Source organism: Phodopus roborovskii, unplaced genomic scaffold, assembly GCF_943737965.1.
Source record: "Phodopus roborovskii unplaced genomic scaffold, PHOROB, whole genome shotgun sequence".
In the NCBI taxonomy this organism is placed as follows: Eukaryota; Metazoa; Chordata; class Mammalia; order Rodentia; family Cricetidae; genus Phodopus; species Phodopus roborovskii.
The window spans coordinates 2,779,349-2,804,927 of NW_026126651.1; the positions used below are offsets into that span (position 1 = coordinate 2,779,349).

A 25,579-nucleotide genomic window follows, 5' to 3' on the forward strand; every position below is an offset into this window, starting at 1 on the left:
AACCCATAGTGAGAGACCCTTCACTGTTACGGTTTTAAATAGGGCAGAGCTGAATCCAGAGCTGGGGATGTAAGGCAGTACTAGTGTGCTTGTCAAGCACACGTAGAGCATTGGGTTTGGAGCCCACAAACAGGGTGTGGTGTCCTGTAACCTCAGCGCCCGTGAGGGGAGGCAGGAGCATCACAAATTCAAGACCACTCTCAGCTACAAAGAGAGTTCAAGGCCAGCCTGGGCTGTGTGAAATTCTGTCTCAAAAAAGAATGGCAACAAAAATCACTGGATCTAAAAGACACAGACACACACGCAGTAGAGCAAACGTGAACTCGGCTGTCGGAGTCTGTCAGTGTCCGTGTGCCACTTGATCTTGTCCTAGCGCTGGGCAGGGTGTCACCCCTGAACAAAAAAGGCAGAGGGTCCACAGGCTCTCTCTGGGTGATTTTTAAAAATGGTGTGAGATCTACAGTGGCATCAAAAGGGTTAGGGAAGAATGTGGACGCCATCACCCAGGTCCAAGGCGGGCAGCCTAATTGGCCTGGGGGGTGTGTGGCCTTGAAGTAGAGTCTGAGCTGAGAGTTACTGGCCACTGTGGTTGCAGAGTGACCGCGGCCTCGCTCAGGCCAACCGGGGCAGGCTGAGTTCTTCTGGGTCTGGGGTTCCAGTCGCCTGTCTTTTTCTTTGCTATCCTCCTCCCACAGAAGAGTCTAGACTTGATATCCTGTGCAGCCCCAATGGCCCCTGGGTCTCTGGCATCCCCAGCTACTGCAGGCTCTATGGCTGGCTCCAAGGAGGTTGTCAAGAGTCCCAATTCAGGCAAGGCCTGACTCCTGGGCTAGCCTGTAGAACAGGCCTTTCTGGGCCAACAGCTGAGCTGGACTGCCGCTCTCTGTCACCTGCCCCTCATCCATGACCAGAACCCTGCAAGGAAAACATGGGACAGTTCTTATGTCAGCTGAGAACCGAGCTCCCCTTTAAATTCACCCCCAGAGGTCTCCCAGACCCCCCCCCATCCCTGGACAAATGCCTTTCCCTGAGGACTTGGTCATGCCCCGTAGACCGAGGCTCTTCTCCATCCATCTCAGGACTTGCAGGCGAGCACGTTACATGCCTCCAGCCCTGCGCATGGCTGTCAGGAGGGCCGCCTTACCTGGCACAGTCCATTACCGAGGGTAGGCGGTGAGCAATGAGCAGTACTGTGCACCGGCTAAACCAGTGCTCCAGGGCTGCCTGCATCTGCATCTCCGTCCCTGGGTCCACGGAGGCGGTGGCCTCGTCCAGGATGAGGATCTGGGTTTTCCGGAGAAGGGCACGTGCCAGGCATAGGAGCTGCTTCTGACCCACGCTGTGAATAAGATGCATGATTAGGCTAAGTGTGTGTCATGCATTAGTCTAGGCTGTCTGCAAGCAGGCTCTGGGGACAGCTGGCTGCTGACAGTGTCTGTATGTGTGTCCCCACCAGGAGGGCCAAAGTCTCCGGGGTTTGGGACAGTCTTGGTGTGGGTTGACTGTGGGCAAGTCATTCACAGCGTCTGTGCCTTGGCTTCTCTGCCTGAGAAAAGTCTCAGGGGCGAGTGTATGCACGTGTGTACGTGTGTGGAGGCCGGAGGCTGACATCAGGTGATTTCCTCGCTTATTCTTCTCCCTGAGCTCAGAGTGGGCTGCCTACTGGGGACCATCACCATCCTCACTACCTCAGGCCTCTGAGGCAGAAAATTACTGCCTCTCAAGAAGTCAGCAGCAGGTTCAGCAGAGCATTCCTAGATACAGGCTGGCGGTTTTACAGTCAGTTAAAGACTAGCCCAGGATCTTCCTCCTGCTGCAGCTTTACAGCCAGTTAAAGATTAGTCCAGGGCATTCCTTCTACTGACCCTTTCACCCTGCCCACTTGCAAACCCTGCTCACATCCTGCCTATGGCTGCCCTGACAAAATAAAATTTGGTAGCTTGATCAGGATATCGACGTGCTGTCATTCTTCCTATCTCTTGTCCTTCAACTCCCCCTAGGTGTTTCGTGGTTCCTCGTTGACCCCTAGGTGTTTCGCGGTTCGTCGTTGACCGCCCCGAGGATCGGGGCAGCTGTCTAAGCTAGTCTGTGTAGCTTAGAGATCTCCTATCTCTGCCTCCTGAGCATGGAGATTACAGGCAGCTGCTAAGCCCACCTAGCATTTATTCACATGGGTTCATGGGATCTGAACTCTGGTCCTTACACTTGCCCTCGGAACATCTGTCTCCCCAGCCCCCGTCACAACACGGTAAGTGTTTGGTAGATACCGGCCACAGAAGGTGGCTATTGTCCCTTTTTTCTTTTTTTTTTTTTTTTTTTTTTTTTTTTTTGTCGTATTTGTTTGAAACAGGGTCTTACTATGTGGCTCTGGCTGGCCTGGGACTCATTATTTAGGCCGCACACTCACAGAGATCGTCCTGTCTCTGCCTCTGGAAAGCTGGGATTAAAGGTATGGGACACAGTCTCACTTGGTTTTGGTTTTTTGAGACAGTGTCTCACTAGGTAGCCCAGGCTGCCTTCAAACTCAAACTCTGTTGCAGCCTCTTCAGTGCTTGGATCACAAGCCTGCACCACCAGGACTGGCTATGCATAATCGTGCTTCACACTGCTGGAGAGCGGTGCTGGAGCATGTCTGCAGCATACACAAAGCCCTGCATTAACTGCCCTGCACTGAAAATTTAAAAAAAAAAAAAAAAAGGTGCAACGCACCTCCCAGTCCCTGTTTGTGCTATCTGTGTTTCATCCTTAAAATAGCAAAAGGCACCACTAGAGAGATGGCTCAGTCAGGAAAATGCCTGCTGAGCAAACATGAGGATCTGTTCAGATCCCCAATACCCACAAAAGAGCTGGGCACAATGGCACGGATCTGTAATCCCAGCTCCTGTAAGGCAGAGAGAAGAGGATCCCTGGGAGCCTATTGGCCAACCAGCCTGGGAGAATCAAAGGGCTTCAGGTTCATGAGAGACTTGTCTCAAGGCATAAGGTGGGGAGAGACAGAGGACACCCAAGGTTGACCTTTGGCTCTCACACACATTTTAGGGAAAGAACACACACCGTCCCTTAGCCACATTGAATCTGAGGTCGGTCAAACATCAAGTATAGTATTTTTATAGCAAAATGAAAACTGAGTGGTGTAGAGGCTGGGCAGGGCTTTGCCACGGGAAAAGGAGCATGGCCCTGAGACCCTGAGGCTTGCGTTGGGACCTGTGTTGGATTGGGGTTGAGGATGCCCTGGAGGACCTTCCGGTCCTGCCAGGGGTGGATGCCATACCTCAGGTCATCTTCCTGGCCCGGACACTCATATTGCAGCTGGCCGGGCAGGCTGGCCACAAAGGCTTTGAGCTGCACAGTCTCCAGCGCCGCCCAGATGCCTTCATCCGTGTGCTCCTGAAGCAGGTCCAGGTTCATCCGCAGAGAGCCTGGGAACAGGACAGGGTCCTGGCCAGGGGGATGCTGGGTCAGAACGCCATGCCAGCTCCCTCCTCCGCCACCTCTTTCCCACGGTCTTAGGCCTCACCTGAGGGATGATGGTGATTCGGGACCGCAATGTGTGCAGCCCCACATGGGTGATGGGCACCCCGTCAATCCAGACACCACCCTCAGCAGCCTCCTGAAGCCGCAGCAGGCCCCAAGCCAGCGAGGATTTCCCGGCCCCTGTCCTGCCCACGATGCCCACCTGCCAGGTAGCAAAGGAGTGAGGCCAAGACCGAGCAGGTCTGCCCTAGCCCTGGGGTCCAGGGGTACCCGTTTGAGAGGCTTTTTTCTTGCACTAGATTTGTCTCTGTGTTCACCCCATTGAGCACGCCCATTGAACACAACATTCACCCTTCCCTTGCACCCTCCATCCGGGTTCTCTCCAGCTCCCCCTCCTCTCAACAGTTCTGCGCCTTGCTTTCCCTGTACGTCCTAGCCACCTCCATCACTGTCCATCCTTGCAGAGCAGCCCTCCCCGCTCCCCAGCCCCCCTCTGCACCCTGTCCTAACCCCCCAGCCCTCCTCTGCACCCTGTCCTAACTCCCCAGCCCTCCTCTGCACCCTGTCCTAACTCCCCCCCCCCGAGCCCTCCTCTGCACCCTGTCCTAACTCCCCAGCCCTCCTCTGCACCCTGTCCTAACTCCCCAGCCCTCCTCTGCACCCTGTCCTAACTCCCCAGCCCTCCTCTGCACCCTGTCCTAACTCCCCAGCCCTCCTCTGCACCCTGTCCTAACTCCCCAGCCCTCCTCTGCACCCTGTCCTAACTCCCCAGCCCTCCTCTGCACCCTGTCCTAACTCCCCAGCCCTCCTCTGCACCCTGTCCTAACTCCCCAGCCCTCCTCTGCACCCTGTCCTAACTCCCCAGCCCTCCTCTGCACCCTGTCCTAACCCCCCCCCCGAGCCCCCCTCTGCACCCTGTCCTAACTCCCCGCTCCCCGAGCCCTCCTCTGCACCCTGTCCTAACTCCCCAGCCCTCCTCTGCACCCTGTCCTAACTCCCCGCTCCCCAGCCCTCCTCTGCACCCTGTCCTAACCCCCCAGCCCTCCTCTGCACCCTGTCCTAACCCCCCAGCCCTCCTCTACACCCTGTCCTAACCCCCCCCCCGAGCCCTCCTCTGCACCCTGTCCTAACTCCCCCAGCCCTCCTCTGCACCCTGTCCTAACCCCCCAGCCCTCCCTCCGCACCCTGTCCTAACTCCCCCAGCCCTCCTCTGCACCCTGTCCTAACTCCCCAGCCCTCCTCCGCACCCTGTCCTAACCCCCCCCCCGAGCCCTCCTCTGCACCCTGTCCTAACCCCCCCCGAGCCCTCCTCTGCACCCTGTCCTAACTCCCCAGCCCTCCTCTGCACCCTGTCCTAACTCCCCAGCCCTCCTCTGCACCCTGTCCTAACTCCCCAGCCCTCCTCTGCACCCTGTCCTAACTCCCCAGCCCTCCTCTGCACCCTGTCCTAACCCCCCCCCCCCCGAGCCCTCCTCTGCACCCTGTCCTAACTCCCCAGCCCTCCTCTGCACCCTGTCCTAACTCCCCAGCCCTCCCTCTGCACCCTGTCCTAACCCCCCCCGAGCCCTCCTCCGCACCCTGTCCTAACTCCCCAGCCCCCCTCTGCACCCTGTCCTAACTCCCCAGCCCTCCTCTGCACCCTGTCCTAACCCCCCCCCCGAGCCCTCCTCTGCACCCTGTCCTAACTCCCCAGCCCTCCTCTGCACCCTGTCCTAACTCCCCAGCCCTCCTCTGCACCCTGTCCTAACTCCCCAGCCCTCCTCCGCACCCTGTCCTAACTCCCCAGCCCTCCTCTGCACCCTGTCCTAACCCCCCCCGAGCCCCCCTCTGCACCCTGTCCTAACTCCCCAGCCCCCCTCTGCACCCTGTCCTAACTCCCCAAGCCCCTGCACCCTGTCCTAACTCCCCCAGCCCTCCTCCGCACCCTGTCCTAACTCCCCAGCCCCCCTCTGCACCCTGTCCTAACTCCCCGAGCCCCTGCACCCTGTCCTAACTCCCCGCTCCCCGAGCCCTCCTCCGCACCCTGTCCTAACTCCCCAGCCCTCCTCTGCACCCTGTCCTAACCCCCCAGCCCTCCTCTGCACCCTGTCCTAACTCCCCGAGCCCCTGCACCCTGTCCTAACTCCCCGAGCCCCTGCACCCTGTCCTAACTCCCCGAGCCCCTGCACCCTGTCCTAACTCCCCAGCCCTCCTCTGCACCCTGTCCTAACTCCCCAGCCCTCCTCTGCACCCTGTCCTAACCCCCTTACCCCGTGTCTTCCCCCTCCAGCCCCTACTCTTTCTCCTCTCCACTGGTCAGTCCATCCATCTTTCCTTCAGTCCATCCCACCCTATATGTGGGTCTCATTCCTTCCCACACTCCATCCTCTGTTGTCTGTTGCTTCCAGGCAAACCCAACATGCTCCTCCTCGGGGACATCAAGGTAGACGCAGGAAGCCACCCAGAGGCAGATGGGGCCCGGGAGGTGGAAGCCAAGGAAGCTGGGCAGGATTTCAGACTTGGAGCCTGGTGCTCACATGACATTTTGTGTGTGGAGGGGGTGCTCACCTTCTCTCCTGCGTGGATCTTCAGGGACACGCCCTGCACAGCCAGCGGCAGCTCTGGTCGGTGTCTGAGCCCAAAGTCCCGGAACTCAATCTGTCCCCCACTAGGCCAGAGAGGTCGGGCTGCACAGGTGGGCAACCTCCAGGGAGCCTGGGGCAGGGGGCAGGTTGGACACATGTCACAGGAATTATTGTCAAGCTCTTCACGGCGCCTGCCCCTCAGAGCCTGAGCTTCCACATTTCCACACTATACCCATCATGCCAGGTCATTCTAGAAGGGTTTCATTGTTTTAGGAAAGGTCTCAGTATATAGCCCAGGCTAGCTTCTAACTTTCCTGTAACCCAGACTAACCTTCAACTCACAATTTAGCCCAGGCTGGCCTCCAAATCACTGTTTATCCCAGGCTATACCGCAACTGTCTATGTAGCCCAGAATAGCCTCTAACTTGTTGTGTAGCTCAAACTAGGTTCCTGCTTACTTTATATAGCCAAGATTGGCGTCTAACTTACTATGTAGCCCAGGCTAGCCCCTAACCTGTTATGTAGCCCAGGGTAATTCAAATTTTCTGCCCAGAGTAGCTTCTCACGATGTAGCTCAGACTAGCCTTAAACTTACTACACAGACCAGGCTGTCTTCTACCCAGCAGCAATCCTCCTGCCTCAGCTTACTACACAGACCAGGCTGTCTTCTACCCAGCAGCAATCCTCCTGCCTCAGCTTCCTGAGCTGTTGTACCCAGCTTGATACCGTACCATTGCTGCTATACTCCTGAAGCGTCACATGCCACTGGCCTGTCCTCAGCCCACTGCAGCTGTGTGCCTGCTCTGTGCCTGTCACCAGCACCATGGTTCTTGCCACCCTGTGAGTCTAGCCCACAAGGGTGCTGCCTCGCGGGGAAGGAGGGGGCGGGGGCGGGGGCGGGCGTCACCCTGGACCTCCCTGTGGTCACCTCTTTGGGGATGTGAGCGTAGTCCTGAGCGCGCTCCACTGCCACCATGCTGTTCTCTAGATCCGTCCAGCTGCGGACCACCCACTGCAGAGTCTGTGTCACCTGGTTTGAGAAGACAACTCAGCTGGGCCCTGGGTTCTCATCCCGCCTCCCCCAGTCAAGTGCCAGGGACAGCAGAGGGACAGGGACTGTAGGAACAGGGGAGCTGAACCCAGGAACTGGGCCCTAGGGGTGGGAGCTGGCTTTGGCCAATTAGACAGTGAATAGAGCAAGGCAAATTCAATGGCCCAAAACAGAGAGTCAGGACCAGAGAGGGTGCCTGGCACTTCCCGGACACACAGCAAGACTGGGATCCATTCTGGAGGGCTAGGCCTCCCAGGTTCCCATCCCACTGAGCCTCCAAGTACCTCGTCAGGACCTACGAGCGAGCTTTTACAGCGGGCCCTGGCCTCCTTTGTCCCTCTCTTCTGGTTCACCCTCTCCAGCTGCGCCTGCCTGCCACATGCCCCCATGCCACGGCCTTTCCCGATGTTGCTGCTTCTGCCCAGAGCACTGACTCCAAAGGACATGATTAGCAGTTTATGAAGAAGCTCATAGAGCAAGCAACACCTTAAACTGACGCTGCTGAGTAATGACACTGTGTGTGTGAAGAGTTGTGTGAGTGTGCAAGATGCAGCATAAGAGTGTGTGCAAGAGAGGAGAGAATGTGTCAGAGGGTGTGTGTAAGAATGTATGTATGAGACTGCAGGAGGACAGCGTATGTGTAAGAGTGTGTAAAACTGCATATACGTGCGAGAGTGTGTATGTGTGTGTTCGGGGACACGTGTACCCTAACCCAACACTGCTAACAACAAACACCCCACTGGAAACCTGCTCTCAACACTCTTCGCCCATCTCAGCTAATTGGACGTGGCAAAGTGCTGGCCCATTACTTGGATGGGCACACAGAGGGCCTTGAGCCACTTGCTTGAGGTCACACAAGGGTCCCTGAGAACTGTACTCCCCTAGCGCTGGGCAGTGGCGGCTTGGAGCCCTTGGAAATACTCCAGTGGGGTGCATCTGTCTCTGCTGTGGCCCACCTCCAGCCACGGGTGGGGTGCCGGAGTACCTGGAGGGCAGCGGACACTGAGAAGCCCACCAGGCCGGCGCTCAGGTGAGCCTTGCTCAGCACAGCACACATAGTGGCCACAAACACCAGGCCATTCCCCAGGAGCTCCAGGTTGGCAGCCAGCCACCTGTAAAGGGAAGCAGGGCTCAGTGGGACCAGCAGGACACACCTCTCTGGTCATGGCAAACACTCAGCATCCACTGGGGTCCCCACAAAGGGACCTAACTGCAGGAGGAGAGCTAACATCATTCTTCTTGCCCAATGACCCAGCTGGGGGCCTGGCACATGCTGGGTGTTCCACAAAGCTTCCTGTTTTGGAGATGTCCCCTCCCTGGTGGGTGTGTGGTGACATGTACACATGTGTGTACGAGCCAGGGACAATTGCAACTGCCATTTGTTGTTTTATCTTCAGCACAGTGGCTGCACCTTAACCTACGGCCTCTCTTGCCAGCCAGATCATTTAATGTCACCAGCTGTTGTCACCATTGGGACAGGGGTCTTGTTTTCTCATGCCTGGCTCTAGCTCCAGTCCTAGTTCAGCATGAAGTATGTGCTCAGCAGGTACCTCTGAGTGCTCTACCATTCAGTCATTTAACAGACAGTGGGCATGTAGTATGAGCCAGGCGTGTTCAAGGAGCTTGGGGCCTAGACGGGCAAGTGCCTATCATGTCGCTGGGAGCCTGGCAGCATGTGGTGCCTGGTCCTCCCGTTGCAAGCGGGGATGATAACTGCTTCCATTTGACAGCTGAGGAAATGGGGGGGGGCTTGAGAAAGAAGGGCCGGAGCAGTGCCAGGCGTGTAGTAAGCATGTTACAAGCACTCCCTGTAACCATTTAATCCTTAAAGCCACCTCGAGTATGGCAGCAGTTGAATAAATAGGCTCAGAGAGGTTGTGTGACTTGTTCAAGCTCTCCCAGCTTGAAAATGGCAGAGGTGGAAGTTGAACCCAGGTCTTGCTCTTGTTCAGTCCCCAAAGGAGATTAAGGATGCTTGATGCCGGCCACCTTGTTACCAAGGAAACAGGGGCTGGTACTGTTGTCTGGCAACCGTACCTCTTTCTGTACCTCTAACTCACTGGACGTCAGGGACTCAACTTCAGGTTGTCCCCAGCTTGTAGGACTGTTCTCAAGCCATTTGACCCCTCTAACCATGCAGCTCGGCTCTGTCGGGGAGGGGGTTTCCAGGTCTGGCCTCGTCCCAGGTTCTTCCTACCTGTCAGCCACCAGTCGTGGGAAACTGACCCTCTGGTTCTCGTCCATAAGGGCGTGGTGCTGCGCCGTGAAGGGTCCCTGCACCCGGAAGGCCCTGACCATCAGACTGCCCTGGAAGCTCTCAGTCATATGGGAACACACAGACGAGTAGCTGGCGGATTCCAGGCGTCTCAACTGGCAAGATGTGGCCACATAGAGGCTCTGTGGTGGGAGAGGGGGCAGAGACACAGAGAGGGAACTCTTAGAGTACAAGGGACAGCAGGTGTCCTCTGGTGTCAGCCTGCTTTGGGCCACCTGCTTGGTGGTGTGGCAGAGCAGCAGGCAACTGAGGTCGGCACACTCGGTCCCGGCAAAAGTGTGTACAATGAGGTCTGGCTGAGCCGCTCTGAGCTTCTGGGCGGCTGGCAGGCAGAGGGCTCCATGCAGCCCGGACTGCCAGGCTATGTGCCCACTCGGGCAGCAAGCTCAGAGTGCTGGGATTACAGAGTCCCGTGTTCCACTACTGCTGGCCCAGATCCTGATCTCCATGTTAGGCCACTTTCAGAGGGCCTCTGGCCCTGGCAAAGGAAAACAGACATCTTAACACACTGTAATCCGGGCAGTGCAGTGCCGGCCTTGCGGTGTGCAAACCGGACGAGGGGACACTTCGCGCTGCCGGCCGTATGGCCCGAAGTTAGACACCAAGAACTCTGGAGAGTGCTTTCTACAGGGTGGGGGTGGGGCTTCCAGCCTCCCCATTCCTGCCCAGCTGCAGACCCTCTCCCACCGAGCCTTGCCCAGAGCCTTGCCCAGAGGCAGGGAACTGACGAAGAGACCTCAGCTAGACGTGGGCTCTGAGCTCTGCATACCTGAAACCCAGCGTAGAGCAGCGTGAGTGGGAAGATGGCCACGATGGCCAGAGGCGTGGCCATGGACACTGCCAGGCCAACCTCCAGGAGGCCGAAGGCATAGATCAGCAGGGACCTCAGCTTGTCCGGGATGTCCACGTCCACCGTGTCCATTTCCTTGGAGAAGCGGTTCAGCAGTCTCCCGACAGGCGTGCGCTCAAAGAAGCCGATGGGAGACCGTGCTATGTCCCACAGGAGGTTCTGGAAAAGCAGGCCTGAGGCCTGGGCCCCACCAAGGAACACAGCAGCCATGGAGGCGAACAGTCCGATGGCTGCAGGGGGGAGTTGGAGTGGAACTTGCTGCTGGGCTGGGGCAGGTGACCATCAAATGATGGGACAGACCCACTTGCTGGGGGATCGAATGGTGTCTCCTCAAACTCATGCCCACCCTAACCTCCAAATGTAACCTTATTTAGAAACATGAGCTTCAGCCAGGTGGCGCACACCTTAAATCTCAGCACTCGGGAGGCAGAGGCAGGCGGATCTCTTTGTGTTCAAGGCCAGCCTGGTCTATAAAGTGAGTTCTAGGACAGCCTCCAAAGCTACAGAGGAACCCCATCTCAAGAAACCAAAACAAAACAAACAAAAAGAAATATGAGTTTCATAGGTACAATAAAAGAATATTCTAGATTTTGGGTGGGGACTACACCTATATCCTGCTAAGAATTGGGCCGGAGGCAGATGCACAGATAACGGATAGAAACTGGGGTAGTTGGCCACAACTAAGGGGAACAAAGGGTCAAGAAGTCGCCAGAAGCTGTGGACAAGGAGGCAAGGCAATGGGACACTACTGTCAATCATGGTCCTCCAGCACAGTGTAAGCAGTCACACGACTCAGCTAGCCAGCCAAAACACACCAGCGACGGGGGTCTCCGTGATTGGTCATGACGGCTGCCTGACCTGTAAAGGGCCAATTCAGAGCCTTCCCTGGCGGATGAAGGCTGAGCTGGAGCTAAGTTCTGTGTGTTGGGGTTCAATGCAAGCGCCTGCTCCCAAGGTCTCCCCTAGCCTTCTCCGGTGACTGGGTTTAAGAAGGTCCACCTAAGTGTTATGGGAGAATATGTTTCTGTGACTCTAGAGGCTGTCTAGTTCACAGCTACGTTTTGCTTCTTTTGAGACGGGGCCTCGTGTAGCTAGCTTAGAACTTTCAATGTAGCAGGGGGTAACTTCGAACTCCTCATTCCCTGCCTCCACCTCGGGAGTGCTGAGACATCAGGGGTGTGCCAGCACCCCAGGCTAGCCCGAGGTAGCCAACATGCATCTGTGTGCCACCCCAACGGAAGCTCAAGTTCATCCCAGCTTGGCTGACTGACAGCTCACTCTAGTGGATTAAATGACCATCTGCATTCACGCGGCCTTTCCCATCCGAGGCAGACAGGTCTATAAGGGTCCCTAAGGTTAGGGAGGCTCATGGCATCTTGCTGACGTGGCTACAGTCCTAGTAAGTCACACTGAAGGTGCTTTCTGTTTGCTGTGCCGGCGACTGAGCCCAGGGCCTCACACATGCTAGGAGAGCCCTCTACACTAAGCATAGGCTCAGATGCCCCCTCCTTCACTTAAAATTACACTTTCTTAGTGTGTGGGTGTAACCATGCTATAACATGTATGTAGAAGTCAGAAGACAACTTGTGGGGGTCTGATCTTGCCTTCTACCACATGGCTCCCAAGAGTTTAACTCAAGTCATCAGGTTGGTGGCAGGCACCTTTTTTTACACCGAGCCATCTTCCCGGGCCCCGTTTTAACTTATTTTGAGATTGTACCTCACTAAATTACCCAGGTTGTCCTTGAGCCCAGGGTAGTCTTGCACCCATCCTATCTTCAGCCTCCCGAGTAGCTGGGGTTAAGGGAGTGGGGGGCTATTTCCGGTGAACTCAAACACCCACCATGATGCCCAGTGACATTTCCTTTTCACTGTGGCATGCTTGAAGTGCAGGGGGGTCAGGGTCTAAGCTCAGTGGGGAGACAGGGATAGGGAGGATGAGTCTATACAGAGGCACGACAGATGACCCTTGCAGGGACATGAATGCTCAGTAGCCCGAGAGTGGAGGTTGTGAGGGCATCTGCATCAACCACAAGACAGTGCCACACTCCACACGAAGTCACAGGACTGGCTTAGTCAATATCCTTGACGCAATATGGCCATGTCGCTTTGCGGCCTGGTGTCCCTGGCAGAGGCCACATGGGAGCCCTTTGCATTTTGCCTTATGGCAGGGCTGAGCCTGTCCTCACGTCAGGAATTATTGCCATTTTAATAGAGGGAGTTGAACGTGCTGTGCTCACCTGTGATCCCAGCATTTGGGAGGTAAGTCAGGGGACCTTGAGTTTGAGGGCAGCCTGGACTCTGAGGGAAGACTCCCTCAAACTGAACAATAAGTTGAGCCGGGCTGGTGAGAAGGCTCGGCAGGAGAATGACTGGCCACAAAGGCTGATGGCCTGAGCACACATCAACCCTGGGACCTTCGTGGGACAAGGAGGAAACCCGCTCCCGCAGGTGTGACCAGATGTGTGCTGTGGTGTCCACGTGTGCATGCACACACCAAAAATAAGCAAATAAACAAGCAAATGCTTTAAAAAGTAACCGAAAGCAAGAAAAAAAGACAGATGACAGACGGACAGACCGAAAGGAAGGAAGAAAGAAGGAAGGAAAGAAAAAGGGAGGAAGGAAGGAGGAAGGAAGAAGGAAGAAGGAAGGAGGAAGGAGGAAGGAAGGAAGGAAGAAGGAGGAAGGAAGGAGGAAGGAAGAAGGAAGAAAAGAAAAAGGGAGGAAGGAAGGAGGAAGGAGGAAGTAAGGAAGAAGGAAGGAGGAAGGAAGGAGGGAGGAAGAAGGAAGGAGGAAGGAGGAAGGAAGGAGGGAGGAAGAAGGAAGGAGGAAGGAGGAAGTAAGGAGGAAGAGGGGAAGACGGGGGGGGGGCAATGAAAGAGACAGTAGAGTGTGCCCTGGGGAAGGGGTGTGGCCTGGGCTGAAGTATGATGAGCGTGGCTGTGTCTGGAGGTTTGGGGCGGGACACTGAAGTCATTCGCTGGCTAACTTCAGAGATACCCTCTTGGTAGGGGACTGTCCTCAGGCCCTCATTCCCTCCAGGCCACTGTGTAAGGATCTAGGGATGGTTTGTCCTAGGAAGCTCTGGGCAGACGGTCAAGGACAGGAGGGTGTGGGGTGGGAGGCAGAGCTTGGGCTCACTGACACAGGGTACCTTGGAGACAGCCAAGGAGTCCAAAGACCCAGCCACGCAGGGCTGTGTGCATCTGTCTCCCATCCACAACCGGGTCATCGGCCCAGAGGCTCAGCCAGTAGCCCTGGCAGAAGGATGCCGCTTGCTGGCAGAGGAAGAGGACCAGGGTGTAGGCGCAGAGGGGTCTGCCCACTGCCTGCAGGTAGCTCAGGTACGTGGTGGCCTTCACCTATAGGAAAGGTAGAGGAGAGGCGGCAGAGAAGGGGATGAGAGGCTTGTGAGCCGGGACTAGGTCAGGGGAAATGTCCCAGGGCATCATTAGCAAGGCCTCACTGGGCATGCCATCTCCCCTGCAGACCTCGGGACCCTTCTGCTATGGACCCATGTGGGCCATGGGAAGCCACAGCCGCCAACGGATCTGGGTGGGTAGGTGAAGAAAGGGCAGGGGAGGAGATGCACACACGGGCTAGGGATGAGATGGGCTGAGGACAGAGGCAAGGCCGTGCGGAAGAAGAGAAATGATAGCATGTACTTCAGGTTTGGGCTTCCCTAGACTGGAATGTTGGTCATAGAGACAAGGATCAACTCCTACACAGCCTGGCTCCTTCATCTTTAAAATGAAGGTACTTCTGCCAGGAGGCGGTGGTGCACACCTTTGCTCCCAGCACTCTGGGGGGGGGGGCAGAGGCGGGTGGATCTCTGTGAGTTTGAGGGCAGCCTGGTCTACACAGTGAGTTTGAGGGCAGCCTGGTCTACACAGAGAAACCCTGTCTCAAAAAAAAAAAAAAAAAAAAAAAAAAAAAAAAGGAACGAAAGGGGAGGGTAGAGGAGGGAGGGAAGGAGGGAGGGAGGGAGGAGGGAAGAAAAAAGAGGCTATTACCATCTAGCTTTTGGGGGTGGGGGGGGGAGGCAGAGATTGTAAGGATTAAGAAACAGGGAGGGTTAGAAACCCATTTGACCCGTGTAGGTGCTTGATAAGGGTTAGTGCCCTCCCCAGTATATAGACAGAAGCAGGAGCACTGGGGACTACCCGGCCATACTGCACGCTGTCCTCTCCTGCAGTCAGTCCGGTCCCCTTAGGGTCATCCAGAGAGGGCTGTGCCTGTGCCTCTGAAGCCGTGCTGTCCTTCACAGGGGCTGACTCTATGGGCCTGGGCCTGCCATTCAGAGGAAATCAGGACATGTTAGTGTATCTCCCTCCCCATGGGGACCGTGAGCGCCTTCAGGTGCCAGCCAGTGAGCTCTGCAGCTTTCTTTCTAGATCATTCATCCACTCAGGAAGGAGGCAGGAAGGAAGGTATGGGAGGAAGGGAGAAGGAGGAAGGTATGCATTCATGGATGCATGGGTGGATGAATAGAAAAGTGGATGGGTGGATGCATGGATGGATGGATGCATGGGTGGACACGTGAGTAGATGCATGGGTGGACACGTGAGTAGATGCATGGATGGGCACGTGAGTAGATGCATGGGTGGACACGTGAGTAGATGCATGGGTGGACACGTGAGTAGATGCATGGGTGGATAGATGGATGGATATGTGGGTGGATGCATGATCCAGGCACCATATTTCCCTCCTACATGGTAACCAGCTCCATCACTGTAGAGTAAGACAAGCCTGTCCCCTGATGAAATGAAACACTTAGTTGTCTTCTGAAATTTCCCTTTGGCCTAAGCTTTGTTCCAGTTGTTTTCCCTCTGCTGTTTGCCCTAGAATCATCAGTCCAGCTTGTCTGAATGTCATTTTTTTTTATTTTTATGCTAAAGATATTTGTATTCTGTCATCTGCGGAAGTATAGACTGATAATAGCTGTTCTGTGCTTCACTGTCCCTAGCTAAAAACGGGATAGCTATCATGCATTACCTGTTTATTGTCTCCCCGGCACTTACCAACCATTTATTGTCTCCCATAAATCATCTATTCATCCATCTGTGCTTCTTGCCTTTCCTCCACCATGCACCCCAGCATCCTTCCATCTGTCCACTCACCCACGTATCTAACCACTGATCCTTCCACTCATCCACGCATCTAACCACTTCCTTCCACTCACCCACGTATCTAACCACTTCCTTCCACTCACCCACGTATCTAACCACTTCCTTCCACTCACCCACGTATCTAACCACTTCCTTCCACTCACCCACGTATCTAACCACTTCCTTCCACTCACCCACGTATCTAACCACTTCCTTCCACTCACCCACGTATCTAACCACTTCCTTCCACTCACCCACGTATCTAACCACTTCCTTCCACTCATCCACGCATCTAACCACTGATCCTTCCACTCACCCACGTATCTAACCACTTCCTTCCACTCACCCACGTATCTAACCACTGATCCTTCCACTCACCCACATATCTAATCACTTCCTTCCACTCATCCACGTATCTAACCACTTCCTTCCACTCATCCACGCATCTAACCACTTCCTTCCACTCACCCACGTATCTAACCACTTCCTTCCACTCATCCACGTATCTAACCACTTCCTTCCACTCACCCACGTATCTAACCACTTCCTTCCACTCACCCACGTATCTAACCACTTCCTTCCACTCACCCACGTATCTAACCACTGATCCTTCCACTCATCCACATATCTAATCACTTCCTTCCACTCATCCACCATCTAACCACTTCCTTCCACTCACCCACGTATCTAACCACTTCCTTCCACTCACCCACGTATCTAATCACTTCCTTCCACTCACCCACGTATCTAACCACTTCCTTCCACTCACCCACGTATCTAACCACTTCCTTCCACTCACCCACGTATCTAACCACTTCCTTCCACTCACCCACGTATCTAACCACTTCCTTCCACTCACCCACGTATCTAACCACTTCCTTCCACTCACCCACGTATCTAACCACTGATCCTTCCACTCATCCACGTATCTAACCACTTCCTTCCACTAACCCACGTATCTAACCACTTCCTTCCACTCACCCACGTATCTAACCACTTCCTTCCACTCACCCACGTATCTAACCACTTCCTTCCACTCACCCATGCCTCTTTTCATCTTTCCTTCCTTTCTTCATTCTACCCATTCATAACCTGTCAGCTCATACCTGAACATCTCCCTCCTTCCCTCCACCCCTCCCCACCACACACCCATCTCTCCATCCATTCCCACATCTACATATGCTCTTCTGCCCGCTCTTACTCCGGTCCCTGTGCATCACCCTGCCTCTCAGAAGCACCCTGGGTGGACAGCCAGCATGCTGTCAGAGGACCTGTCCCCACCCCACCACAGGGCCCAACGGCCCTCAGCTTCCCCTGAGTGCTCTCCCACCTGCTGCCATAGAAACCCACACTGCCTGGCACTCGGTGGCCTGTTGTCGTCAAATCCAGGCCCTCAGTGAGTGCACACGTGCCCTGGACAGAGGAGTGGTAGGAAGGGGACACGCGGCTCCTTCTCAATGTCCCTACCTCTAGCGCAGCCTGCCTGGCAGAATGAGAACCATGCAGCCTAGCAGTCATTTCCAGCCATGTGTGGAGCTTTCGCCTGCTCTGCTGACTGGCACTGGCCCATAGGGGTATTCAGCAGGCGCTCATCACTGAGCCCACAGGGGTATTCAGCAGGCGCTCATCACTGAGCCCACAGGGGTATTCAGCAGGCGCTCATCACTGAGCCCACAGGGGTATTCAGCAGGCGCTCATCACTGAGCCCACAGGGGTATTCAGCAGGCGCTCATCACTGAGCCCACAGGGGTATTCAGCAGGCGCTCATCACTGAGCCCACAGGGGTATTCAGCAGGCGCTCATCACTGAGCCCACAGGGGGTATTCAGCAGGCGCTCATCACTGAGCCCACAGGGGTATTCAGCAGGCGCTCATCACTGAGCCCACAGGGGTATTCAGCAGGCGCTCATCACTGAGCCCACAGGGGTATTCAGCAGGCGCAGGCACTCCGCAGTTGAGTTTGGCCCTCCCCTCTCTGCCCGAGGCACAGCAGCCATAGCAGATCCTGCTCTGGCCTCAGCCCGGCTCTCCCTCGCTTAGCACCAGGGAACCCACCTCTCTGGTCTGTGCTTGGGCCTCCCACTTCCAGGAAAACCTCCACGGTCGTCACTGGTGGCCTCCGAGTGTGCACCTGCAAGGGTCAAGGGTGTCAGTGAAGGCCACACCACAGAGCCCACACGTTGTTTTTGACACTCATGCTGTGGTGCCTTAACCTTTCTGAGTAAACATTTCCTAGCATGATTCCTGTGGCTGCTTTAGCCTCTCCCCTGGGGGGCACTCAGAAGCATCATTCATTCATCCTCATTCATTCATTCAGAAAATACTGAGTGGATGCTATGAAACTGGGAAAAACAGCAAGTTGCCTCTACATCCCCAACACACTTGCTCAGGCAGTCCATTGTGCCTAGAATGTTCTTTCCTTGCCAACTCACAAGAAATCTCAGGTGCCAGATCCCCCAAGAATAATTTCCCTTCTGATGCTACTGAGGTTGTGCCAGAGCGCTAACAGCATAGACCCAGGACTGCGAACAAGAAGTAACTGCTATTGCACACCTCTGAGATGTGGGCGGTGCTTGTTATGCAGCCACAGCAAAAGCTGCCCAGTACAAAAGGTCCCTTCTTCAAGCTCACAGGCAAGGATGCTGTGAGTCAACATTAAGTGCCATGTTTTGAATGAGAATGGCCCCCAGTGAGTCACACATTTGAAAACCTGGCCGCGCGTGGCCTTGTTTGAGGTGTATGTGTCACTGGGGACAGGCTTTGAGAATTTTCTAAGTCTAAGTCATTCCCTCTCTCCCTCTAAGATGTGAGCTTTGAGCTACCTTGCCTGCCTGCTCGTTGCTATGCCCCAAATACACTTTTTCTTCTATAATCTGCCTTGGTCCTGGTGTTTTACCTCAGCAATAGAAGTAACTAAGACTGGTTTGTTGTTGTTGTTTTGTATTTGTATGTATATGTGTGTGTGTGTGTGTGTGGGTACATATGTGTGCATGTATATGTATTTATGTGTGCATACATGCAGAGGCCAGAGGCCAGACAATCTTCAGGAACGGTGTCTACCTAGTTTTGTGAGACTGTCTCCCTCACTGGTCTAGAACTCACTAATTAGGCAGGCTGACTGGGCAGCAAGTCCCAGAGATCCTCCAGTCTCGCCTCCCCCAAGCTGAGATTACAGGTGTGTGCTACCATGCTCAGCATTTTACGGCGGTCCAGAGGATTGAACTCAGGTCCTCCTGCTTGCAAGGCAAACACTTTACCAACTGAGCCGTCTCCCCAGCCAATCACTTAGGGCCAATACTAAGCAGCTGGTTCTAGAAGAGGCAGAGCCCTAGACAAGCATTGAAGCAAGGCTTGAGGACGTGGTGGATACAGGGCCCTAATCTAAAAGCGTGTTCTCTGGCCCCTAGTAACATGGCTTCATGGCCCAGTACTGTTACCTGTCAATAAAGATGTAGGACTCCCAGCCTCTTCTTCAGTATCCTGTCTGCCACAGTGTCCCACCACGGTGACAATGAACTAAACCTCTGAAATGTGAGCCCCAATCAAATGCTTTCCTGTATGAGTTGCCATGGTCATGGTGTCTTCACAGCAATAGAAACCCTGACTAAGACAATGTTTATGGGCAATGTTACTTCCAGACGTTTGTTATTTACCCTCTTGAATACAGAGGGACCCTGGGATCAAATGCTCTCTGAGGTGTCTTCATGGCATCTGTGAGCATAGACACTGGACAGGACACCCAGAATTCTACTCTGGGACCACAGACACAGGCCTGAGTCTGCTCTGTACAAGGACAGTAGTGGCAGCCCCCACTTCTCAGGGCTCTTGTGAGGATCAAATGAAATAATGGACAATTAGGGCTGAGGAAACGGCTAAGTTGGTAAAGGGCTTGACTCGCAGGTATGAGGGCCTGAGCTCCACCCGCAAAAACCCACATAAAAACCCAGGCCGGGTAGTACATGCCTGTAACCCTAGCATTGGGAAGGCGGGAACAGAGGGCCCCGTCATTAATCAGCCATCCAGCTGAATCATTGAGCCCCGCGTCCCAACAAGAGACCCTGGCTCTAAAAATAAGGTGGACAAGTCCTGAGAATGACAGCTGGGATGGACCTCACGCTTCCAATCCCTTATGCATGTGCACTGGCACACACATGTGTACCTACACACATAAACACACAACACCCAAAGTCTGTTGAGAGACACTGTGAGCCCCAGGCAGTGTCCTTGGCTCTTTGTCGGGGCAGGGCGGTCTGTCTGTCCTCGGGATGGGCGTGGTCAGGGCAGTCCACACATATCAGTGGGTTGCTTGCATTCTTCTCCCTGAGAGCAGTCAGAACCCGGCCCAGAGACGCAGCAGCCAATACCTCCTTCTCCTCCACCTGCAGGCTGTCTGGCTCCATCCAGAAGACCCACCAGGGCTCCGTTCCTGTGCAGAAGGTCCTGGTAAGAGCCCATCTCTGCGATGGTCCCATTGTCCAGCACCAGGATCCGGTCAGCCTGGGGTAGGATGTGCAGAGTGTGCGTCACAAGGATCCGAGTCTGTCAGGGCAAGGGCAGAAGTTACATGTGCTGGAGCGTCCCCAGGTCAAAAGAAGGAACCTGCCCTTGTTCTGGAGAGTGGGTTATCTCAAATTGGGAAGATGTGGGCTTAGGGTAAACCTTTGAGAGCATCTCATTCTGATGGGGTTGTGGGGTGACCCGAGAAAGTCACCTTAAGATCAAAATAGAACAAGTAGAAATACGTTAAAAAATGGTTTTTGAGACAGGATGTTATATATGCCAGGCTGGCCTTGAACTCACTCTGTAGCCAAGTGTTCTAACTTCATTTCTGTGGCTGTGATGAACACTATGACAGAAAGCGACTTAGGGAGGAAAGGGTTTATTTGGCTCACACTTCCAGGGCACAGCCCACCACTGAGGGAATGAGGACAGAGATGGAGGCAGGAACTTGAAGGCAGACCTCCATGAGATATTACCTCTAGTTAGGGCACTCACTCCAGCCCAGGAATTACGGCAGGAACTATGCGGACGCTGCTTACTAGATGGCTCCCTCACAGGACCATGCTCAGCTAGCTTCGTTATACAACCCAGGTCCACCTGCCTAGGGATGGTGGCAATGGCGTCCACATTGGGCTGGGCCCTCCTACATCGATTAACAGACATGCCCATGGGCCAATCCGATCTAGGAAATTCCTCAATCAAGGCTTTCCTCTCAGTTGACTGGGCTGTGCTGCTAACAGTTAAAGGTGACCAAGACACGGAAGATAACCTTGAATTTCTGACCACCCTGCCCCCCTCCCAAGTGGTAGAATTACAGGCACACACCATGGCTGGGGATGGAACTCAGGGCCTTGTGCCTGTCATACCTCCGCTGAGCCTCACCCTGGTAAATACATTAATTCCACTTAACCCTGCATCAGAGCTCAGCCATGAGGTGCTTCACAGGGCTTGCTTTTTCCTCCTCAAGATTACCCAGTAGATGGAGCCACAATTCATGACCGCCAACCACCACTATGAGAAAGTATTTCTACCCAGGAAAAGGTCAAAATCTTAAAAAAAAAAGAATCTTAACAAATTCAATATGTGCCACTTTTAGATCATCATAAAATTGAAACATTATAAATGGTTTAGCCACAAATCCCCTAAGGAAGAAGTAAGGGTAAGCCGCTGAGATTTAGGAAGCTGTTTGTTACACAGCATTGTTGCAGGAAAAGCCGACTGATACAAAGAAGAGAGCTGCACTCAAGGGTTAATGAGACAACCCCTGGTTTCTCAGGACTTGCTCGGCTGCACTCGGACACACACTTACTGTACCCTGGAGCAGTCCACTGGGCCCGATGACCTGTTTGAAGACATGCTGGCTGACGTGGGCATCCAGGGCCGCCAGGGGGTCATCCAGCAGGTACACGGCAGCCTTTCTGTACACAGCCCGAGCCAGGCTCAGCTGCTGCTTCTGGCCCCCGGAGAGATTCATGCCCTGAGGACACGAGACAGGGACTCAGATACACACCTGCTGGTGACATCAGAATGACTGGGGGGGGGGGTGGCGCTCGCCTTCAATCCCGCACTCGGGAGGCAGAGGCAGGCAGATCTCTGTGAGTTTGAGGCCAGCCTGGTCTACAGAGCGACTTCCTGGACAGCCAGGGCCGCACAGAGAGTCCCTGTCTCGAGAAACAAAACAACAACAAAGAACAGAGTGGCGTAGACAAGGGACACAGCTGCTCCTTAGGGCAGCGAGGGGCAGCTCAAGGTGCCGGTCCTCAGTTCACACTTGTTTCCAAAGCCGAGCCAGCATCCTTGCGGGCCTGAGTCTGCCCCCCCCACCCCCACCAACCACCCCCGCCCTTCTGGAGATGCTGCCTGCACTGTGGAGTCTCCTTCCTCTCTTCCAGGCTGAGTCCATCCCTCTCTGCCCTGTGTTTCCTTCCTTTTCTCCATTGATGGCATGTTCCCCGAGGACACCACTCACTCCCTTGTCTAAATTTCTAGTCCTTATTTTCATTCAATCATTTGTTCAGCTAATTAATGCTCATCCGTGGCTGCTCTACTGGGATGTGCTTGGCGGCGGTGGGGGGGGGTCTAGCAGTTAGCGATCTGCTCCCCTGACCCTGTCATCCAATGAGAGTGCGGGCAGGCCTGTCCGCAAAGGTAACGGGGAGGGCGGGGGGTGGGGGCGGGGGAGGGTGGGGGGCGAGGGAGGGTGGGGGGCGGGGGGGGGAGGGCCCCGTATGTTGCACGTCCCTGTTTTATATTTTTGAATCAGTTTCTCCTCAATAACTGGACTGCTGCTATGCTTGGTTTTGAGCTGGGGCCTCCTGCCCTCTGCCTTATAACCCTATTGTCCCCCATCACACTGTCCCCGGGTCGGGGAGGCCCCATGGGCTCCTTACCTGCTCTCCTATTGGGGTATGAACTCCTGCAGGGAAGCTGGCCACATCAGACTCCAGGGCACAGGCTTCCAGAACTTTCTGCAACCAGGGAAGGTCCAGATCCTGCCTGAAGCACACGTTCTCCACCAGCGAGGTATTCTGGACCCACGCCTCCTGGGGTACGTAGGCCACGGAACCCTGAAACATGCCTCCCTGTTGGTAGCTCGTATGGGGGGGGGGGCTGGGGGCTGGGGCGGGAAGGCTGTGACAGGGATCTTGGCTGTGAGGGATCTCTGAAGCTACATCTTAGTGGCCAGGGAAGGGAGGAACGGGGTGGCCTTACCTCAACGCTCACAGATCCTTCTACCTTCAACAGCTCTCCAAGCAGGGCAGACAGCAGGGATGACTTCCCAGCCCCCACTGGACCCACAACAGCCAGCAGACAGCCCTGGGGTACGGCGAGGTTGATCCTGACAACCGAAGGGAGATGCATTCTGGGTGTGCACAGAAGCAGGGAACCCAGACACCCCACCCGTCCTGTCATTCAGGCCTTGAGGAGACCACTAAGAGGATGTGCAGGGCCTTTCCTCCCCTGATCCTTGCCTGGATATCTGAACTGCCTTCCCTCTCACATCTGAACACGTCACATGTGCCTGCCACACAATCACTTTACAGACGTGCCACACACATTAGTACACACGGTCACATGCAGACAGAGCACAGCAAGTGGATGCTCACGGATACCCCGAGAGCATAGAGGTGGACAGAAATGGCCAGATTTCCCTTCTCTTTGTGGGTGACAATGACCTTGGAATTGATACCAGAGGCCGAGAAGGAGGTCACAGCTGATGAGGCTGGGCCCAGAGCCTCCTGTTAGCCAGATGGGGAGCAGAGGGGTCTCTCCTGGCTGGTGGGGGGGACTCAGGTACCGTGTCCCCTTTATAGAACTGTGGCAAGCAAGAACCTTCGCCTCCCTGCACAGAACCCCAGCCTAGCTTAGCCTATCCCTCCAGCCCAGGTGCAACTCTGCTTCTGAGAAGCCAAGAGTATCTCTCAGTAGGGTTTCATACCCATGCAGGCAGGGAGGGCTCTCCTGGGACCAAGCAAAAGTGCCATTGTGTACGGAAATGCGATCCTTTGAGGCTGCAGGATAGAAAGACAGTTATGGGACTGGTCCTGCCCTCCAGGCAGCCCAGTGCTCACTCAGTGTTCAAGACTTCAGGCCCATGGCTATGCCTCCCCCAAAAGCATCAAGGTTCAGCTAGAAGCCTCACAAGTCTCATGCCCTGCTCCCTGCTGATTTGGCAGTGATCCTGCCATAGTAGCATTGTAATTCAGGAACTGGCAAGCCTCAGCCAGGGGTTCAAATCCCGCTTGCTGCCTTTCCTTTTCTTTCTTTTTTTTTAAATAAAGGAGGTTTGAACTAGGCATGATGGCTCATGCCTGTAATCCTTGTATCTGGGATATTGAGGTAGGAGGGTGATGAGTTGGGGGCTAGCCTGGGTTATAGAGCAAATGTGATGCCAACTTGGGCTATATAATAAAGATCCACTAATAAGTTATTATTTATTAAATACATTTGCTTAAATACATAAATAAATGATCTCAGTGTGTGGGTTGTGCCTGTAACCCTGGTATCTGGGAGATGGAGGAGGAAGGATCCTGAGTTCAAGCCCAGCTTTGACTATATAGCAAGTTCAAGTCCAGTCTGGGCTACAATACTCTGTCTCAGAAAGCCAGAAAAGGGGGTGTGTGCAGAGGGCTAAGTTATGCTTAAGAGCACTGGCTACTCTTTTAGAAACCCGGGCTCAGTTCCCAGCACTCCCATGGCAGCTCACAACCATCTATCTGTAACTCCAGTTCCAGGGGATCTGATACCCCTTTCTGGCCTCCCTGGGCATCAGTCACCCATAGGTACAAAGACACACACACAAGCAAAAACACCTATACATATAAAATAAGAATAAATAATCCCCCACCCTAATTTTAGGACAAAATGTAAACAAATGAAATGCATTAATTTTGCATATGTTCAATTCTAATTGTGGTATTTAAATTAATGTGATTCCCCAAGAGAACCCCTGAAGATGGGCACTGAGGCTCCAGGAGGTTCAGATGTGTCCCTGGGGTGGGGCATCCATCCCAAGGGCAGGATTTTAAGTACTATGTGGGTATTTTCCAGATAAGCAGGTTGACCAGATGTCTCAGTTATATTAACTGGGCGGAAGACCCTAGGCCAGTGACAGGCCATTCTCTGCCCTCCCTCCCTGTCCCTGCAGAAGTTAATGGCATAAAGGCCGTAGGCAGGACTGACCAGGGGAGCCAGCTAACTAGAACTTGTGAATCTCACGCTGATGCTCTGATATGAGTCTTTTGTTTAATTAATTTATTTTTATGTACATTGGCATTCTGCCTGCCTGCATGTCTAGGTGAGAGAGTCGAATCCCCTGAAACGGGAGTTACAAACAGATGTGAGCTGCCATGTCGGTGCTGGGAATCCAACCTGGGTCCTCTGGGAAAGCAGCCATTGTTCTTAACTGCTGAGCCACCTCTCCAGTCCCTGATCTGAGTCTTTAGCTTAATAACATGTCCATGGTTCTCTTCCTAGACTTCTGCATTAGGGTAAGGACTTGATGGGGTACCCACTCTTGAATGCCTAGGTGGCATCCCACAGTGTTCCACTGGTTGTCACTGCACAGGTGATAGAAGCAGAAGCTTCACAATGTTGGGTACCAAGAGACATGCCCGGTGGCGGGATCTACGTTACATATGTTGATTTGTACACACACACCCCCCCCCAGCTCATCGCAGCACTTACAGCATCTGGAAGGACTCAAGTCCATGCCATTGGGGTCTACTTCTTCCAGGCATAGGAAGGTAGCCAGCCGGTCGAAGGACACTCGAGCCTGGAGATACAAGAGTGGGCTGGTCACCACACCAGAGGCCTTTGGGTGAAGGTTTCCTGAGGACCCAGCCCAACACTTTGCATTTGTTGGAGGCTGGGACAGAGGTTTGCAGCCCATAGAAAAGTGATGACCTTGACGGTGGTGGGGACTTTGCTCTGCTCCTCAATCCAAAAGAAAGAGACTGGGAGAAACCAGCTGCCTCCAACTAAGACCTGGGAAGAGGGAGCACCTTTCCCATCAGCACCCAGTAGCTGTGTGGAGAAGCTTCCGGCTGCCTGTTCGAGCGCCCATTGCACTCGCCTATCTTGGCGACCGCAGGTGATTATTAAAATACAGGTGGCCCGGGGCTGAGGACACAGCTCAGTGGGGTGAAGTGCTTGCTGTGCAAGTATGAGGACCTGAGTTCAAATCCCCAGAGCCCACCTAAAAGCTGGGCATGGCAGTCCATGTCTGTAATCCTAACATTTGGAGAGTGGAGGCCGGT

At 54.4% G+C, this 25,579-nt stretch overlaps 1 protein-coding gene across 1 annotated transcript in view; it reads right to left on the reverse strand.

Moving 5' to 3' along the window:
- Nucleotides 1–460: 460 nt before the first annotated feature.
- The window catches only part of Abcc6 (ATP binding cassette subfamily C member 6), a 50,125-nt gene continuing 25,006 nt past the window's right edge, over nucleotides 461–25,579 (reverse strand). Inside the window, exons 15-32 of the mRNA XM_051174236.1 lie at nucleotides 25,008–25,095; nucleotides 23,260–23,332; nucleotides 22,533–22,659; nucleotides 22,211–22,387; nucleotides 21,130–21,297; nucleotides 19,700–19,859; nucleotides 17,376–17,451; nucleotides 14,377–14,503; nucleotides 13,368–13,575; nucleotides 10,134–10,444; nucleotides 9,287–9,486; nucleotides 8,075–8,201; nucleotides 6,967–7,068; nucleotides 6,022–6,168; nucleotides 3,518–3,676; nucleotides 3,272–3,438; nucleotides 1,145–1,339; nucleotides 461–915 (exon numbers count right to left, since the gene is read on the reverse strand). Coding sequence (XP_051030193.1) covers nucleotides 807–915; nucleotides 1,145–1,339; nucleotides 3,272–3,438; nucleotides 3,518–3,676; nucleotides 6,022–6,168; nucleotides 6,967–7,068; nucleotides 8,075–8,201; nucleotides 9,287–9,486; nucleotides 10,134–10,444; nucleotides 13,368–13,575; nucleotides 14,377–14,503; nucleotides 17,376–17,451; nucleotides 19,700–19,859; nucleotides 21,130–21,297; nucleotides 22,211–22,387; nucleotides 22,533–22,659; nucleotides 23,260–23,332; nucleotides 25,008–25,095 — 2,721 coding nt within the window. The 3' untranslated portion in view covers nucleotides 461–806. The remainder of the gene's footprint in view (nucleotides 916–1,144; nucleotides 1,340–3,271; nucleotides 3,439–3,517; nucleotides 3,677–6,021; nucleotides 6,169–6,966; nucleotides 7,069–8,074; nucleotides 8,202–9,286; nucleotides 9,487–10,133; nucleotides 10,445–13,367; nucleotides 13,576–14,376; nucleotides 14,504–17,375; nucleotides 17,452–19,699; nucleotides 19,860–21,129; nucleotides 21,298–22,210; nucleotides 22,388–22,532; nucleotides 22,660–23,259; nucleotides 23,333–25,007; nucleotides 25,096–25,579) is intronic.